The sequence below is a fragment of the Ranitomeya imitator genome, chromosome 4 (genome assembly GCF_032444005.1).
Source record: "Ranitomeya imitator isolate aRanImi1 chromosome 4, aRanImi1.pri, whole genome shotgun sequence".
NCBI lineage: Eukaryota > Metazoa > Chordata > Amphibia > Anura > Dendrobatidae > Ranitomeya > Ranitomeya imitator.
Genome location: NC_091285.1, coordinates 245208495 through 245228119, shown reverse-complemented (window position 1 = coordinate 245228119; position 19625 = coordinate 245208495). Strand labels below are relative to the sequence as shown.

The following is a 19625-nucleotide window of genomic DNA, read 5'->3' as shown; positions in this document are numbered from 1 at the left end:
TGTTCAAACAAAATTCAGTTATACAATAACTATAGAACATAGCCACAATATTTACACTGTACCCCCTGTATTGGAAAGGGAGAAGGCATGGAGTACTCCTATACATGGGTTTCCACCAGGTACTCTGGTTTTCTCACACACTCCAAAGATATACAGAAAGGGTATTTAGCTTGTGAGTCCCAGTGGGGACAAAGAGGTCTGTAAAGCGCTGTGGAAGAGGATGGCGCAATATGAGAACGCATAATAAATACATTCTGGAGCCTCCGTCATCAGTTGCACACAGAGGTGTCACCAGTCACTGTAATCTTCCCTGTGATAAGGAGCCTGCTGAAAACGGTCCTGAAAGGATAGAAATATCCCCAGTGGCAAGTATGAAGATTTCAATATCGCAAATGTAGTTATTTGTAATATAGCGTTTGGCTGTCAGTCACGGGGTGGCGCTAGTACTGTTTCAGTCAACGCTCTGTGTACAGAGAGCAGCGGCTATTACAATGACCCCCCATCCCGACAGTGACTGCCAGCCGGATGTCAGTCTATACACAGAGCGTTGACCGAAACCGCGCCGATGACTATGTTCACACGTTGCATTTTGGATGCATTTGTTTCCCAAAGCAAAACCTGCTCTCTTGGCACCAAGAAACTTGCTGCAAACTAGGAGATTTAAAAAAAAAAAAAAAAAAAATAATTGAGCTTAACTTGAGTTGGTACACATGAAGAGGTTAAATGCATGTTCACATTGGCCACAAAACATTATAACCTACAAGAGAAAAAAGTAAACGAAAACCCTGATGTAACTAAGTAAAAAAGCAAAAGTGCATTTAAATAACAGAGTTTTTAGTAATACTGTTTTTTGATAAAAAAAAATAGCACAAAAGCCATCCCACCTCTTCACGGTAACTCTGATGGGACAGGAGACTTTGCTTAGTTTTTGTTGTGTTTTTTTTTTTTTCATGGTACATATGTGGGTTTTTGCAGCATTTTCTGACCTACCCAGGTGAAAAACATTGAAAAAACGCTGAAAGTAGTGACATGCTTCATTCTGCAAAACCCAAGGTTTTACACAAAATACTGAGAGCAAAAAACCAAGTTGTGTGCATGAGATTTCTGAAATCTCATACACTTTGCAGGCACTATAAAACACAGCTAAAGTTGGCATTAAAAAAAATTAAAAGTATCAAAAACGCAACGTGTGAACATAGCCTATGACTGGTAGCCAAACGCTGCTGGGAAAAATAAAGCTTATTTCCTTCAGGCAGAGGGGCTTCCAGTGACAGCGTCGCACAATGTCAGAGTGCTATTAACCTTCAGATTGACCCAAAATCTGAAGGCTAATAGCATTATTTTAAATGACAGGTTGCCTTTAAGTAATCGGCATCATAGGGCCCTTGAAATGAACAGGTGTAGTGTGCTGACGATGGATCGCAGTTGCCGCTGAATGCAGATTGGTACTTTGGCTGTGGTGAGGAGCCCGCTTCCCATTATAGCAAAAGAAAACGAGTTTATGTACAGGAGCCATAGATCACGGAGGTCAATGTGTAGGTAGGATTAAACCGAGCCATTAGACAACAAACAGTACCGTCTGCCATTTGTGGACCATATTATATTACCTCCATTGAGATTCGTCTGTGGATTCTGTTCCTGAGGCAAACACCTGTGGGCGACTGGACTTCATCTGAGGAGGTCCCAGATGCTTGGTCACTTTCACCATCTGATCCCATTTTTAGATTTTCGTGTACAATGTCTGAAGAAAAAAAAAAAAGATTTAAAATGAGAGCAAACACCAGCACAACTGTTATTCCTGTGGAGTAAGCCATACAATATGGTTGCGTTATAAGACATGGAACCAAGGCATCTGTAGGGAGGTAACAATTTAAAAATGCCAAAAGATGTACTGTATTCTATCAGAGGGATCCGACTTATGGGAGCAAAAAACAAAAAATAAACAGTACAAGGTAAAAGGTGTTGAAAAGAAAACCAAGGCAGTAAAACATGAAAGCGTGCAGATCACATGTGAAGGGTCTGGGCTGTAGACATCTAGTAATAGACTGTTATGGAGACCAGTTTGCTCTTTAATATGACCTACATGCCTAGTGTTTACCATGGGATTAGTCTCCCCACACAAGTATGGGATCAAGTAGATTCAAGGGATCTCCAGTACTATACAAGGAAAACTTAATGGATCTAAACGAACTTGTCCAGTAGGTGAACATATGTTCTTGGCAGGGATGGACATAGTATTGATGCAACCTGTGCAGCTGCACAGGGCCCCAAGAGGCAAGAAGACCACATCCACCTCCAGAGCAGGTGGAACTGTGCAATATGATGAGGTATTGGACTGCAGAGGGCTCATACATTGTTCTTGTACAGGAGCCCTCTGTCCGTGTCCACTCCTTGGGGGTTTAGCTCTTCAGCCATTCTGGTGTTTTAATGTAAATGGAAGTAATTATCAAATAGTGTCTGAATATTAAGCTAATGGCACTTCAGATCAACATCATATACACATACTCAAGCTAACATTAATTAGGCCGAGTGAAGAGAACCATACAGTAAAAATGATCAATTTTTACTATAAACATTAAAATAACCACGTGCCCAGCAGGGGAGGCACCTCTTTATCCATAATATACAACTGCTATTATCAGGAAAAATGAGGAAAAAAATTAACATGTTTTAATTTACCAAATGATCATGATCAATCAATATATATCAAATAGTTAATGTCTCAAATGTATAACTATTCAACTATGCCATTTGGAATAGTTTTCATAGTTCTATAGAAACCTAAAATGGTTATATATTTGAAACATTAACTATTTGATATACAGTACAGATCAAAAGTTTGGACACACCTTCTCATTTAAAGATATTCCTGTATTTTCATGACTATGAAAATTGTACATTCACACTGAAGGCATCAAAACTATGAATACATGTGGAATTATATAGTTAACAAAAAAAGGGTGCAACAACTGAAATTATGTCTTATATTCTAGGTTCTTCAAAGTAGCCACTTTTTGCTTTGATGACGGCTTTGCACACTCTTGGCATTCTCTTGAGGAGCTTCAAGAGGTAGTCACCGGGAATGGTTTTCACTTCACAGGTGTGCCCTGTCAAGGTTTAATAAGTGGGATTTCTTGCCTTATAAATGGTGTTGGGACCATCAGTTGTGTTGTGCAGAAGTCTGGTGGATACACAGCTGATAGTCCTACTAAATAGAATTTGTATTATGGCAAGAAAAAACGAGTAAAGAAAAACAAGTGGTCATCATTACCTTAAGAAATGAAGGTCAGTCAGTCTGAAAAATTGGGAAAACTTTGAAAGTGTCCCCAAGTGCAGTGGCAAAAACCACTACAAAGAGACTGGCTCACATGAGGACTGCGCCAGGAAAGGAAGACCAAGAGTCACCTCTGCTTCTGAGGATAAGTTTATCTGAGTCACCAGCCTCAGAAATCGCAGGTTAACAGCAGCTCAGATTAGAGACCAGGTCAATGCCACACAGAGTTCTAGCAGCAGACACATCTCTACAACAACTGTTAAGAGGAGACTTTGTGCAGCAGGCCTTCATGGTAAAATAGCTGCAAGGAAACCACTGCTAAGGACAGGCAACAAGCAGAAGAGACATGTTCGGGCTAAAGAACACAAGGAATGGACATTAGACCAGTGGAAATCTGTGCTTTGGTCTGATGAGTCCAAATTTGAGATCTTTGGTTCCAACCACCGTGTCTTTGTGCGACGCAGAAAAGGTGAACTGATGGACTCTACATGCCTGGTTCCCACCATGAAGCATGGAGGAGGTGTGATGGTGTGGGGGTGCTTTGCTGGTGACACTGTTGGGGATTTATTCAAAATTGAAGGCATACTGAACCAGCATGGTTACAACAGCATCTTGCAGCATGTACCCATTCAGATGGAGACGTTTATTCTCAGCGAGGTAAGGCAAGTTTTAGGACCTGGTATAAGAGAGATGCCGTAAAGGGGCTACCAGGTACACATAAAATTGGCCATTTTTATGCGCTAAAAGCTCTCATTTTTCATATTTCTAGTGCAGTAATGCAGTTCAAATTTCGTGTTTTCAAGTTTACATGTTTTAGCGCTGCAGTGTGCTGCCTTATTTACTTAACTATATACGAGTTGGCGACTCTAGGTTCAGCACCTGTTCACACTTAGTCTATGTTTGGATGTGCCGGTCAGGTTTTTGAAATGGTTCCCACCGTGAAGCATGGAGGAGGAGGTGTGATTGTGTGGGGGTGCTTTGCTGGTGACACTGTTGGGGATTTATTCAAAATTGAAGGCATACTGAACCAGCATGGCTACCACAGCATCTTGTAGCGGCATGCTATTCCATCCGGTTTGCGTTTAGTTGGACCATCATTTATTTTTCAACAGGACAATGACCCCAAACACACCTCCAGGCTGTGTAAGGGCTATTTGACCAAGACGGAGAGTGATGGGGTGCTACGCCAGATGACCTGGCCTCCACAGTCACCAGACCTGAACCCAATCGAGATGGTTTGGGGTGAGCTGGACCGCAGAGGGAAGGCAAAAGGGCCAACAAGTGCTAAGCATCTCTGGGAACTCCTTCAAGATTGTTGGAAGACTATTCCCGGTGACTACCTCTTGTAGCTCATCAAGAGAATACCAAGAGTGTGCAAAGCAGTCTTCAAAGCAAAAGGTGGCTACTTTGAAGAACCTAGCATTAAAAGACATTTTCAGTTGTTTCATACTTTTTTGTTAAGTATATAATTCCACATGTGTTAATTCATAGTTTTGATGCCTTCAGTGTGAATGTACAATTTTTATAGTCCTGAAAATACAGAAAAATCTTTAAATGAGAAGGTGTGTCCAAACTTTTGGTCTGTACTGTATATATATTGATTGATAATTGGGTGTATGTTATAAAAAGTTATTTTTTTCTTCATTTTTCCTGATAGCAGTTGTATACTAATGAGCTTGTTGAAGTCATGGAGGTAGAGGTGCTTAGGAAGACAATATGGGTATGTTCACATGTTGCGTTTTTGCTCTGGGTTTTTTTGGCTGCTTTTTTATGCAAATTATAAGCCGTGTTTTACAGTACGAGCAAAGTCTATGAGATTTCAGAAATCTCATGCACACACCTTTATTTTCCTGATTGATTTAGAAAACTGCTGCATTTTTGAAAACAGCATGGCACTTTCAGCCATAGAAAACAATGGACACGTGCAAACAAACAGCAAGAAATGCATGTATTTGGCTGCGTTTTATTTGGTGCAAAAACCTTAAGGAAATTAAATCATGACTTTTTTGTGGGCCACTCAACTTTATCAACAAGCGCAAGAGACAACAAAAACATAGAAAAACTTGCTTTATGTAAGCATCAGCCATACTGAAAAAAAAAAAAAGGTTTTGACTGCGTAAAAAAAAACCCCAGGAAAATGCAATGTGTGAATATTGCCAAGTGGAAGCCATGCTGTTATGACACTCATCCTGCCTTCACTGATGTCCCATTAGCAGGGATACATCACAGGTCATATTTAATCCTCTTCCAACAGTCTGTTCGCACCTGGCACATGATCTATGCATTGGTTAAACAGGGACAAGTACACCCAGCTAGAAATCAACAACACATGCTCAGGCTTAGCATGGATTTTGATACGGTAACCCTGCCAGACACACTGAAATTAATGCAGTAAGGGTTTTTAGGGCACAGCCAACCAGTATGACAGCTGGCTTATAGGGAGTTTTCCACTGTTAGAAAAGTGAACACCAAACATTTCCTGTAATGTAAAAAAAAAAATCAGATAGCACGCACTCTCCCTGGGTATAAGTGCTGGCCTTCCACTGCTGCATTGGTCTCAGCGTTTTGGCTGTAGCAGTGAAGTCACATCGATAGCTAAAAATCACCACTGCAGCCAAATCGGAGATTTCAGCAATTCATGCCGTCTATATTGAATGGCCTTCTAAGTTCAGTGATTGGCTGCAGTAGTGAGGTGACCTGTTGCTGTCACGTTACCACTGCAACCAAGAAACTCACCTGCACACAGGTTAAAAAATAGATCCCTTCCCATTTAGGCTGACTTTCATTTTTTCGTTAGTTTTTTTTCTCTCCCATTCTTCAAAGACTAATAACTTATTTTTTTTCAGTCAATAATTCCACATGAGGGCTTGTTTTTTCCAGAATGTGTTAAGGTATGTGCAGAAGATCAGTAAACACTGCGGGTTGGACGCTGCGTACTTGTGCAGTGTCCAGACATTACACCATAGTCTCACGGAGACGGACATGCGGCGCGTCTTTCCAGACCGCATCATGTCTATCTTGCGGAGATGCGAGTCTCCACAAAATAAGTCACACAAGTACAATGTATTGGACGCGGCGATTCCGCACGGTTCAGTAATCATATGCGGATTCACCTGTGTTCAATAGCTGGCAGAGCTTTGGACGGAGTGGACGTGTGCAGAGTCCAAAGCGCTGCCAGTTTCTGACCTTGGGAACATACCCTTATAGTTTTGAATGACCTAATTCACTTTACCGTATAATGTAATGCAAAATGTGAAAAAAATGCATCTCTGCTATAATATTTTGAGTATCATTTTCAGAGGGCTAATTATTTGGTAAATATGATCTTGCAACAAGATCATGGAGTTACCACACTAATAGTTTTTGGGGATATACATACACACACTTTTTTCTGTTGGAGGTGCGCGATTTCTCTTTTCCTTTAAGGCTGCCATCTTGGTCTAACCATGAGGCACAGACTGTGGTGACCAAGTGATTGAGCAATTCCATCAAACCATTCAATTCACTTCCTGTTGATGACCGTTAAAAAAAAAAAAAGTAAAAAAGAAAATTATATATTTATATATATATATACACACACACACACACACACACTGAGTTTTTTTTTTTTTTTAGAAGAGTTTGTGATTCAAAAACTGAAGTTATTTTATTTTAATCCCTTCACAAACTTGCGATTTTCCATTTTTGCGCATTAGTTTTTTTGCTTATTTTCTTCCCAGAGCCATAACTTTTTTTTATTTCTCCATCAATATGGCCGTATGATGGCTTCGCTCTGCGGAACAAGTTGTACTTTTGAATTACAACAATGATGTTACCATATAAAGTACTAGAAAATTGTAAAAAAAAAATAAAAAAATCCAAGTATGCCAAAATTGTAAAAAAAAAAAAAAAAAAAAAAAAAAAAGGGGTGGGGGGTGCGGGGGTCAATTCCACAATTGTTTTTCGGGTTTATTTACTATGTTCACTAAACACTAAAAGTGACTTGCCAATATGATTCCCCAGGTCAGTACAAAAATGCATTTTCCAAGACCCGTAGCATCCCCATTTCTCATGATCTGGGGCCGGGTGAGGGCTTATTTTTTGTGCCCTGAGCGGTCGTTTTTATTGACCCCATTTTGGGGTAGATTCAAAGTTTTGATTGGCCATTATTGCAATGTAGCATCGGCCAAAAAAAAAAAATTCTGGAGTTTCGATTTTTTTCTCCTCTCGTTACGTCGTTCACCGATCTGACTCCTTTACTTTATATTTTGATAAATCAGATATTTCTGAACAGAGTGACACCAAATATGTGCATTTTTTTCTTTAATTGGGCAAACCGGAGGTTCTTTGTGCTTTGTTTTTCTACTGACTTCAATAGTCCCCTTAGAAGGCTTGAAGCTGCGATCATCTGGTCGCCTGTGCTGCATATAGTTGGGTTTCAGCACTGCTGTGTGTAGCAAAAAAAAAATCACAATCTCCTATGAATGCCAGCCAAGAGCCAGCGTACATAGAAGATTCACACTGACAGGCACTTCTGCAGACCCCCAAACGTCACGACAACCCATTGGCGCCCTGCGTTCACGTGATAGGGCCACTGATGGGTGGGATTTGTGACACTTTCGGTTGGCACGTGTGAAATGCCGCTGTCAATCACTGACAGCGGCATTTACCTGGCCAACAGCTGTGGGTGGATCTCAGATCCACCGATGGCTTTTAGAGGCACATGATGGCTGATCAGATCAGCTGTCATGTGCAGGTAAAGACTCGAGATGCGAGAACATTTGGTGCATGAAAGCAATGGCTTACAAGTTATTCAAATACCGCTGTCCTTGACCAATATCTGAAATTAAATGGTTAAACAGATGCAACCAGTGCTAGCTGTGGCGTTGTTACACAGCCTCCATCTCCCATACAAAAGTTGGGCTCCGCTCCTGAAGACGTTCAATACACCCACAACCAACATGAGATGTAGATAACTATAGAGTTATATGCTTCATAGCCAACCATCTAGTACACGCACGGGCTGGTCCACTAAAACAAAATCCCTCTGCAATGAGCAATGATGTTCATGTGTGCCAACATGGCAATAAGAGGTTTTTTTTCCAGGAGAAAACCTTATTAAATGCAAAGCTTCTAGTCTTCCAAAAACAAAAAAAAGAATATGTATTGTGGGCTACTCTGCGCTGTGTTCTTAGAGAAACATTCACTTTGTACAACAGGCGATAGAAGACTATCATTCATCTCGCTGTATAAATGATTCTTCTGTCAGTAATGGCATTCCAATTTTTTGCAATTACAGCACTGAGGCGTCCCATTGAGCACTTGTTTTATATAATGATTGCTGTTGTATGCACCAAAGATTCTGCTTGTGTTAGCAAAAGCCTTTTCATAAATTTGCTAAATTAGTTTGGAGAGAAGGAGAAAACACAAGACAAGTGCCTCTTGTTTTACAAAAATAATGAAGTAATGATATGGTTGTCAAAGCTATAAAACAAGCCACAGCCAATCCCTTCTAAACCAAAGAGCAAAAACATACAGGGCAAAGTACAGACCCCAAAACCAAAGAATTAGGAGCTCAATTCTGATGTGCAGGTACACCTTATGGGTATGTTCCCATGATGTGCTTATCCCGCTGGCAGAGCTGCCAAGTTTTCTAGGAGAACAGCGTTCGGAAAATGCCAGCAGTTCTTACCTGAAATGGCTTTGCTGGCACGTTTGCCACCCTTGTTACCAGGTATCTTTTCCATTATAGTGTCTAACTTCTTCCTAGCAGAAGCAGTCCAGAGAATTAACATTTACCTCTTTTAATCACTTCAGGGTTTACAAACCAGAGAGCGGTAAAAAGTAGTACCATAAAACAGAAAATGTGCACAACAATGTTGTTTTGACATGTCTTGCGGCAATTTTGCTGCGCTTTTTCTTCAGATATATTTCAGGCATTTTGTGTTTTTTTTTCCTGTTATAATATGAACCTTGATCCAGATATACGGTAATTGATAGTAAGGTTTAAATACCAGATGTGGATGTATCCGATAGGTTTTCTTGAGGATGAAAGCTTGAGGAGACAAAACCAGTCAGGTCACGCGCAATTGATGTACTGGTTAAATATACATTAAAGTGTGGAGAAGTGACTCAATCAGGATCTAAGAAGCATATTGTTCATAAGGGAGGACAGTGTGGCAGCCATATTTCATAGTGGTAGAGGACCAGAGTAGGCCATGTATCACAAGAGGAAAAGTGTGGGGTAAATGTATTCATGTTCTGACGGTGGTTCTGGTGCTGTATTCATGCACTGATGACTGTCCTGATCATGTAGTAATGTAGATGTAGTAATTCTTAAATCTTTAAGAGGACATCCTACATGGCTACGTTCATAACATAGTGTGCAGTCTAACAAGCATAAGTACATCTGTAATTATATTGTTAAATGCAATAAAATAGGAATTAGTCCTACAGGTAATTATATTTCCAGGAGTTTATCATGACAGCAAGTACGGTAGTCCTTCTCATCTTCAAGGGACAGGAATCACACAAGAGGTTAAAAGCCAAAATCCCACCTCCACCTAATCCTCAGGTGTTTTTACCAATTACCATACCAGGATGAGTGCAAGTTAATTTTATTGAATTCTATCACACAAATAATAACTGTATATAAATACAATGATTTGAGGGGAGGAATATATAGGTGCTGTCATAATGGACTCCTGGAAATATAATTACCAGTAGCACGAATTCCTATTTTCCCAAGACGTCCCTCATGACAGCACATCAGGAGAAATACCCGATAAATGAACACTAGGGGCGGGGCTACTGCACGGAGGACCTTCCTTCCACAGGCCAAGTGTTGACCTGATACTACATCCAGATAGTAGTGTCTACAAAATGTGCTCAAACTCAACCAGGTTGTAGCCCTACAGATCTGGACCACAGACGCTCTGGCCCTCTCGGCCCAGGTGACAGAAACTGCCCATGAAGAATGCAGTTTAATGTTAACCGGTGGTTCTCTTCCTTCAGATTCATATACCAGCAAGAGGTTGAAGTAATCCACCTTGCTAAAGTCACCTTCAAAGCTTTTTTTGCCTTTGTTCTTTCCTGAATGCTGGACAAACAGATTAAAGTCTAGTCTCCAGTGGTGCTCCATAGCTTCCACATAACTCATCATTGATCTTCCGACATCCAGAGTATGAAATTAAAGACTCATTTTCATTCCTTGGGTGTTGACAAAAGGAAGGTAGAATGATCTACTGGTTTAAGTTTGTGTTGGATACTACCTTTGGGAGAAAGGATGAGTCAATTTTATATCTTATTCGATCGTCCAGGAGGCACAGATAATGATCTCTTACTGATAATTATTATTATTTATTTATATAGCACCATTGATTCCATGGTGCTTTACATGAGAAGGGGTTACATACAAGTTAGATATCACTTACAGTAAAACTAACAATGACAGACTGATACAGAAGGGTGAGGACCCTGCCCTTGCGGGCTTACATTCTACAGGATTATGGGGAAGGAGACAATAGGATGAGGGTTGCAGGAGCTCCGGTGTTGGTGAGGCGGTAGCTTCGGTAATGATGAGGCGGCAGCTGGGTCAGTGCAGGCTGTAGGCTTTCCTGAAGAGATGGGTTTTCAGGTTCCGTCTGAAGGATCCGAATGTGGTTGATAGTCGGACGTGTTGGGGCAAAGAATTCCAGAGGATGGGGGATATTTGGGAGAAGTCTTGGAGGCGGTTGGATGAGGAGCGAATAAGTGTGGAGGAGAAAAGGAGGTCTTGGGAGGACCGGAGATCACGTGAGGGAAGATATCGGGAGATTAGTTCAGAGATATAGTGGATGGCTTTGTAGGTCAGTATTAGTAATTTGAACTGGATAGCACCTGGATCTCTCCCACTTGTTTTGCAGAAGTAACTGCTGCTAGTAATGCTGTCTGCATTGAAAGTAACCTGACATTGACTTCTTTTTGAGGCTCAAAGGGGGGTTTACACAAAGCTCCTAGAAATAGATTTAGGTCCCATGGTGGCACTGCTTCCCCCTAATTGTAGTTCTCTATCTTGTGACCGCTCTAAGAAATCTAGCTACCCAGGAATGATCCACATGTGGAGTACCCCATTGCTGAGTTATCTGATGAAGAACCTCCGCGTTTAGCTCCCACTGGGACCACCGTCCTGTCTAAAATGCCGAGAAAGTCTGCGACTGTTCTGGAAGCCTCTCAGGTGGACTGTGGAAATGGAGAGTACAGTTTTCTCTGCCCATTGCAATATTTGCCCACCCGCAGAAGAGACACAGTCATGATGTTGTCTGAAAAGATCTTCACATGCACATGTTGATCTCTGAGAATGTCCTGGCACTGCTGGAGTGTCTCCCATACTGCCCTTAACTCTATGTAGTTGGATGACCTCCTGAGTTCTTCCAGGGACCATGTGCCCTGGAGACACTGACCTTCTATTTCTCCTCCCCAGCCTAGTGGGCTTCTGTGACTAGTAATCCGGACAAATGGAGATAGGATCCATGGAAACTCTTTCCTGGAGTTTTACTGAAGACGTCCACCATGACAGGGAGTATCTTAGACCTTTGGATATGCTCATTTTCTCGTCTAGCCCAGACGGATGTTTGTTCCAGGCTGACAGAATTGCTTCTTGCAGTCCTCAAGTGGGCCCCACTCCACTGCACGCTTGGATGCAAGATCTCATCAATCCTAAGATTCTCATAGTGTATCTGACAGATACTGTTCTTTCCTCTGAAAGGATAGAATTTGGCTTCTGATTTCTTCCCCATTTTTTAACCCCTTCATGACCCCAGCTTTTTTCGGTTTTGCGTTTTTTGCCCCCCTTCTTCCCAGAGCCATAACTTTTATTTTTCAATCAATATGGCCATGTGAGGGCTTATTTTCTGTGGGACAAGTTGTACATTTGAACGACATCATTGGTTTTAGCATGTCGTGTACTCGAAAACGGGAAAAAAAAATCCAAGTGAAGTGAAATTTAAAAAAAAAGTGCAATCTCACACTTGTTTGTTTGCCTTTTTTGCTAGGTTCACTAAATGCTAAAACTGACCTTCATAGTTCATAGACACCAAAAATGTCTAGGTTATTTATTTATCTAAGTGGTGAAAAAAAAGGTCCAAAGTTTGCTTTTAAAAAAAAAAATTGTGCAATTTCTGATACCCGTAGCGTCTCCATTTTTCGTGATCTGGGATTCGATGAGGGCTTAATTTTTGTGCGCCGAGCTGACGTTTTTAATGATACCGTTTTGGTGCAGATACGTTCTTTTGATCGCCCATTATTGCATTTTAATGCAATGTCGTGGCAACCAAATAAAAGTAATTCTGGCATTTTGACTTTGGCCTCTATGTAGCAGAATTACTGCATTGATGTGAGCGCCGACTACAGGGTGGCGCTCATAGCAATCCGGCATCAACAACTATAGAGGTCTCAAGGAGACCTCTGGTTGTTATGACCCCCGATCACGGGGGTCACCAATGCGCTTATTTCCGGCCAGATGGCCGGAAGCACTTGTTAAATGCCGCTGTCAGAGTTTGACATAACTAGTTAATAGGTGCGGGTGGATCGTGATTCCACCTGCACCTATTACAGGCACAGTACAATGTAAATCAATGTGGAAAAAAAAAGCTGTGCACATGGTGCAGAAAAATCTGCGCAGAAACGCTGCAGATTTCAAAGAAGTGCATGTCACTTCTTTTGTGCAGTTCTGCAGCGTTTCTGCACCCCTCCATTATAGAAAGCCACAGTGGTAAAATCTGCACAAAAAACGCACCTGCGGATTCTGCCAGGAGATGCAGATTTAGTGCAGAATATTCTGCACCACATTTCCTACGTGTGCACATAGCCTTAGGCTTTGTGCACACGTTGTAGATTTGGGCGCAGAATTTTCTGCACAAAATCTGCATCTCCTGGCAGAAAACGCAGCTGCGTTTTTGATGCGTTTTTGCGCGGTTTTTAATGCGTTTTTGAAAGCTAAATAAAGATGTATTATTGAACACAAAAAAAAAAAGATTTGTGATGTCATTGTCCAACCCACACTCCATTATACACTCAGATAGATAGATCTATAGAAGGAATGAGATGAATAGATCTACATATAGATAGATCTATAGATGCATACATCTTTCTATTCATATATCTATCTTTCCGCTCCGTCCAAAGCGCCGGCAAACCGGCCGGTGGACACATACCCTATAGATATATGGATAGATCTATCTATAAATATATCTATAAATAGATTATCCATAGATATATAACAGCAAGGCCGATGTTTATTAATGAATGTTTAACCCCGTAACCCCCAAGGGTGGTTTGCACGTCAATGACCAGGCCAATTTTTACAATGCTGACCACTGTCCCTTTATGAGGTTATAACTCTGGAACGCTTCAACGGATCCTGGTGATTCTGACATTGTTTTCTCGTGACATATTGTACTTCATGATAGTGGTAAAATTTCTTTGATAGTACCTGCGTTTATTTGTGAAAAAAAACGGAAATTTGGCGAAAATTTTGAAAATTTTGCAATTTTCAAACTTTGAATTTTTATGCAATTAAATCACAGAGATATGTCACACAAAATACTTAATAAGTAACATTTCCCACATGTCTACTTTACATCAGCATAATTTTGGAACCAAAATTTTTTTTTGTTAGGGAGTTAAGGGTTAAAAGTTGACCAGCAATTTCTCATTTTTACAACACCATTTTTTTTTTTAGGGACCACATCTCATTTGAAGTCATTTTGAGGGGTCTATATGATAGAAAATACCCAAGTGTGACACCATTCTAAAAACTGCACCCCTCAAGGTGCTCAAAACCACATTCAAGAAGTTTATTAACCCTTCAGGTGTTTCATAGGAATTTTTGGAATGTTTAAATAAAAATGAACATTTAACTTTTTTTCACAAAAAATTTACTTCAGCTCCAATTTGCTTTATTTTACCAAGTGTAACAGGAGAAAATGGACCCCAAAAGTTGTTGTACAATTTGTCCTGAGTACGCCGATACCCCATATGTGGGGGTAAACCACTGTTTGGGTGCATGACAGAGCTTGGAAGCGAAGGAGGGCAATTTGACTTTTCAATGCAAAATTGACAGGAATTGAGATGGGACACCATGTTGCGTTTGGAGAGCCACTGATGTGCCTAAACATTGAAACCCCCCACAAGTGACACCATTTTGGAAAGTAGACCCCCTAAGGAACTTATCTAGAGGTGTGGTGAGCACTTTGACCCACCAAGTGCTTCACAGAAGCTTATAATGCAGAACCGTAAAAATAAAAAATCATTTTTTCACAAAAATTATATTTTTGCCCCCAATTTTTTTTTATTTTTCCAAGGGTAAGAGAAGAAATTGGACCTCAAAAGTTGTTGTACAATTTGTCCTGAGTACGCTGATACCCCATATGTGGGGGTAAACCACTGTTTGGGCACATGGTAGAGCTCGGAAGGGAAGGAGCACCGTTTGACTTTTCATGCCAAAATTGACAGGAATTGAGATGGGACGCCATGTTGCATTTGGAGAGCCACTGATGTGCCTAAACATTGAAACCCCCCACAAGTGACAACATTTTGGAAAGTAGACCCCCTAAGGAACTTATCTGGATGTGTGGTGAGCACTTTGACCCACCAAGGGCTTCACAGAAGTTTATAATGCAGAGCCATAAAAATAAAACAATTTTTTTCCCACAAAAATTATTTTTTAGCCCCCAGTTTTGTATTTTCCCTAGGGTAACAGGAGAAATTGGACCCCAAAAGTTGTTGTCCAATTTGTCCTGAGTACGCTGATACCCCATATGTGGGGGGGGGGGGGGGGGAGAACCACCGTTTGGGCGCATGGGAGGGCTCGGAAGGGAAGGAGCGCCATTTGGAATGCAGACTTAGATGGAATGGTCTGCAGGCGTCACATTGCGTTTGCAGAGCCCCTGATGTACCTAAACAGTAGAAACCCCCCACAAGTGACACCATTTTGGAAAGTAGACCCCCTAAGGAACTCATCTAGATGTGTTGTGACAGCTTTGAACCCCCAAGTATTTCACTACAGTTTATAACGCAGAGCCGTGCAAATAAAAAATATTTTTTTCCACAAAAATTATATTTTAGCCCCCAGTTTTGTATTTTTCCAAGGGTAGCAGGAGAAATTGGACCCTAAATGTTGTTGTCCAATTTGTCCTGAGTACGGTGAAACCCGATATGTGGGGGGGGGAACCACCGTTTGGGCGCATGAGACGGCTCGGAAGGGAAGGAGCATCATTTGGAATGCAGCCTTAGATGGATTGGTCTGCAGGCGTCACATTGCATTTGCACAGCCCCTAATGTACCTAAACAGTAGAAACCCCCCACAAGTGACCCCATATTGGAAACTAGACCCCCCAACAAACTTATCTAGATGTGTTGTGAGAACTTTGAACCCCCAAGTGTTTCACTACAGTTTATAACGCAGAGCCGTGAAAATAAAAAATCTTTTTTTTTTCCCACAAAAATTTTTTAGCCCCCAGTTTTGTATTTTCCCAAGGGTAACAGGAGAAATTGGACCCCAAAAGTTGTTGTCCTAATTGTCCTGAGTACGATGATACCCCATATGTTGGGGTAAACCCCTGTTTGAGCACACGGGAGAGCTCGAAAGGGAAGGAGCACTGTTTTACTTTTTCAACGCAGAATTGGCTGGAATTGAGATCGGACGCCATGTCGTGTTTGGAGAGCCCCTGATGTGCCTAAACAGTGGAAACCCCCCAATTATAACTGAAACCCTAATCCAAACACACCCCTAACCCTAATTCCAACGGTAACCCTAACCACACCTCTAACCCTGACACACCCCTAACCCTAATCCCAACCCTATTCCCAACGGTAAATGTAATCTAAACCCTAACCCTAACTATAGCCCCAACCCTAACTGTAGCCCCAACCCTAGCCCTAACCCTAACTCTAGCCCTAACCCTAGCCCTATCACTAGCCTTAATCCTAGCCCTAACCCTAGCCCTAACGGGAAAATGGAAATAAATACATTTTTTTTCATTTTTCCCTAACTAAGGGGGTGATGAAGGGGGGTTTGATTTACATTTATAGCAAGTTTTTTAGTGGATTTTTATGATTGGCAGCCGTCACACACTGAAAGACGCTTTTTATTGCAAAAAATATTTTTTGCGTTACCACATTTTGAGAGCTATAATTTTTCCATATTTTGGTCCACAGAGTCATGTGAGGTCTTGTTTTTTGCGGGACGAGTTGACGTTTTTATTGGTAACATTTTCGGGCACGTGACATTTTTTGATCGCTTTTTATTCCGATTTTTGTGAGGAAGAATGACCAAAAACCAGCTATTCATGAAATTCTTTTGGGGGAGGCGTTTATACCGTTCCGCGTTTGGTAAAATTGATAAAGCAGTTTTATTCTTCGGGTCAGTACGATTACATCGACACCTCATTTATATCATTTTTTTATGTTTTGGCGCTTTTATACGATAAAAACTATTTTACAGAAAAAATAATTATTTTTGCATCGCTTTATTCTCAGGACTATAACTTTTTTATTTTTTTGCTGATGATGCTGTATGGCAGTTCATTTTTTGCGGGACAAGATGACGTTTTCAGCGGTACCATGGTTATTTATATCTGTCTTTTTGATCGCGTGTTATTCCACTTTTTGTTCGGCGGTATGATAATAAAGCCTTGTTTTTTGCCTCTTTTTTTTCTTACGGTGTTTACTGAAGGGGTTAACTAGTGGGCCAGTTTTATAGGTCGGGTCGTTACGGACGCGGCGATACTAAATATGTGCACTTTTATTGTTTTTTTTTTTTTTTTATTTAGATGAAGAAATGTATTTATGGGAATAATATTTTTTTTTTTTTTTCATTATTTAGGAATATTTTTTTTAATTTTTTTTTACACATTTGGAAAAAATTTTTTTTAACTTTTTTACTTTGTCCCATGGGGGGACATCACAGATCAGTGATCTGACAGTGTGCACAGCACTCTGTCAGATCACCGATCTGACATGCAGCACTGCAGGCTTCACAGTGCCTGCTCTGAGCAGGCACTGTGAAGCCACCTCAATCCCTGCAGGACCCGGATCCGCGGCCATCTTGGATCCGGGCCTGGAGCAGGGAGGGAAGACCCTCGCAGCAACGCGATCACATCGCGTTGCTGCGGGGGGCTCAGGGAAGCCCGCAGGGAGCCCCCTCCCTGCGCGGTGCTTCCCTGCACCGCCGGCACATCGCGATCATCTTTGATCGCGGTGTGCCGGGGGTTAATGTGCCGGGGGCGGTCCGTGACCGCTCCTGGCACATAGTGCCGGATGTCAGCTGCGATAAGCAGCTGACACCTGGCCGCGATCGGCGGCGCTCCCCCCCGTGAGCGCTGCCGATTGCTATGACGTACTATCCCGTCCAGGGTCAGATAGGCCCAGGGCACCTCGACGGGATAGTACGTCTAAGGTCACAGAGGGGTTAATTAAAAAAAAAAAAAAAAAGGTAAAGAAAAAATGGCGTGGGCTCCCGCACAATTTTCTGCGCCAGAGGGGGAAAGCCGACGGCCGGGGGCCAATATTAGTAGGCTGGGAAGGGGGTAATACCCACGGCCCCTCCCAGGCTATGAATATCAGCCCGCAGCTGTCTGCGTAACCTTTACTAGCTATTAAAATAGGGGGACCCCCCAAAAAAAAATGACGTGGGGTCCCCCTATATTTTGTAGCCAGAAAGGCTACGCAGACAGCTGATATTCATAGCCTAGAGAGGGGCCATGGCTACAAATACCAGTCCACAGCCGCCCCAGAAATGGCGCTTCTAAGATGTGCCAATTCCAGCACTTAGCCCCTCTCTTCCCACTCCCCTGTAGCGGTGGGATATGGGGTAGTGAGGGGTTAAAGTCAGCTTGCTATTGTAAGGTGACATTAAACTGGGTTAATAATGGAGAGGCGTCAGTAAGACGCCTATCCATTATTAATCCTAGAGTAGTGAAAGAGTTAAACATGTATGTGTGTATATAATAAATCTATAATATAACGCTGGGAGCGTCACTCTGTCCGAAGCCTCTATAGACTGCGCAAGCGCCGGCGCAGTCTGGGCCTCACAGAGCGACGCTCCCGGGAGATCGCGGTATGCGTAAGCACTGAACGCATACCGCGATCTCCACCGGAGAGTCAGGGACCGCCAGGAGGGAGGGTAAGTATACTCACCTTTCCCGGTTCCAGCGCTGCTTGCGGCTCCGTCTCCCGGCTCCTCTGCTCCCGGCTCCGGAGGGCGCGGACTGCGCAGGCGCCGATTCCTGCTGCCGGAATCGGCGCCTGCGCAGTCCGCGCTTTCCGGCGCCATTTTCTTGAAGACATACCTGCAGTGGAGCCGGACGATAGGCGAGTATGGTATTTTTTTTTTTTTTTTATATGGCAGCAGCATTCGGGGGCATACACACTGGAGCGGGGGGCATATAATACAATGGTGGCGCAGGATGGCAGCAGCACATGACAGAACGTGCGCAGGATGGCCGCAGCACATGACAGAACGGGCGCAGGATGGCCGCAGCACATGACAGAACGGGCGCAGGATGGCAGCAGCACATGACAGAACGGGCGCAGGATGGCAGCAGCACATGACAGAACGGGCGCAGGATGGCCGCAGCACATGACAGAACGGGCGCAGGATGGCCGCAGCACATGACAGAACGGGCGCAGGATGGCAGCAGCACATGACAGAACGGGCGCAGGATGGCCGCAGCACATGACAGAACGGGCGCAGGATGGCAGCAGCACATGACAGAACGGGCGCAGGATGGCAGCAGCACATGACAGATCGGGCGCAGGATGGCAGCAGCACATGACAGAACGGGCGCAGGATGGCAGCAGCACATGACAGAACGGGCACAGGATGGCAGCAGCACATGACAGAACGGGCGCAGGATGGCAGCAGCACATGACAGAACGGGCGCAGGATGGCAGCAGCACATGACAGAACGGGCGCAGGATGGCAGCAGCACATGACAGAACGGGCGCAGGATGGCAGCAGCACATGACAGAACGGGCGCAGGATGGCAGCAGCACATGACAGAACGGGCGCAGGATGGCAGCAGCACATGACAGAACGGGCGCAGGATGGCAGCAGCACATGACAGAACGGGCGCAGGATGGCAGCAGCACATGACAGAACAGGCGCAGGATGGCAGCAGCACATGTCAGAACAGGCGCAGGATGGCCGCAGCACATGACAGAACGGGCGCAGGATGGCCGCAGCACATGACAGAACGGGCGCAGGATGGGAGCAGCAAATGACAGAACGGGCGCAGGATGGGAGCAGCAAATGACAGGATGGGAGCAGCAAATGACAGAATGGAGGCGCAGGATGGGAGCAGCACATGACAGAACGGGGGCGCAGGATGGG

At 43.1% G+C, this 19625-nt stretch overlaps 1 protein-coding gene across 4 annotated transcripts in view; it reads right to left on the bottom strand.

The window, feature by feature from the left end:
• The window catches only part of CDK17 (cyclin dependent kinase 17), a 224508-nt gene that overhangs the window by 49283 nt on the left and 155600 nt on the right, over positions 1 to 19625 (bottom strand). For all 4 annotated transcript variants that reach the window (XM_069764460.1, XM_069764463.1, XM_069764462.1 and 1 more), the window contains one exon: positions 1608 to 1741. In XM_069764460.1, coding sequence (XP_069620561.1) covers positions 1608 to 1741 — 134 coding nt within the window. The remainder of the gene's footprint in view (positions 1 to 1607; positions 1742 to 19625) is intronic.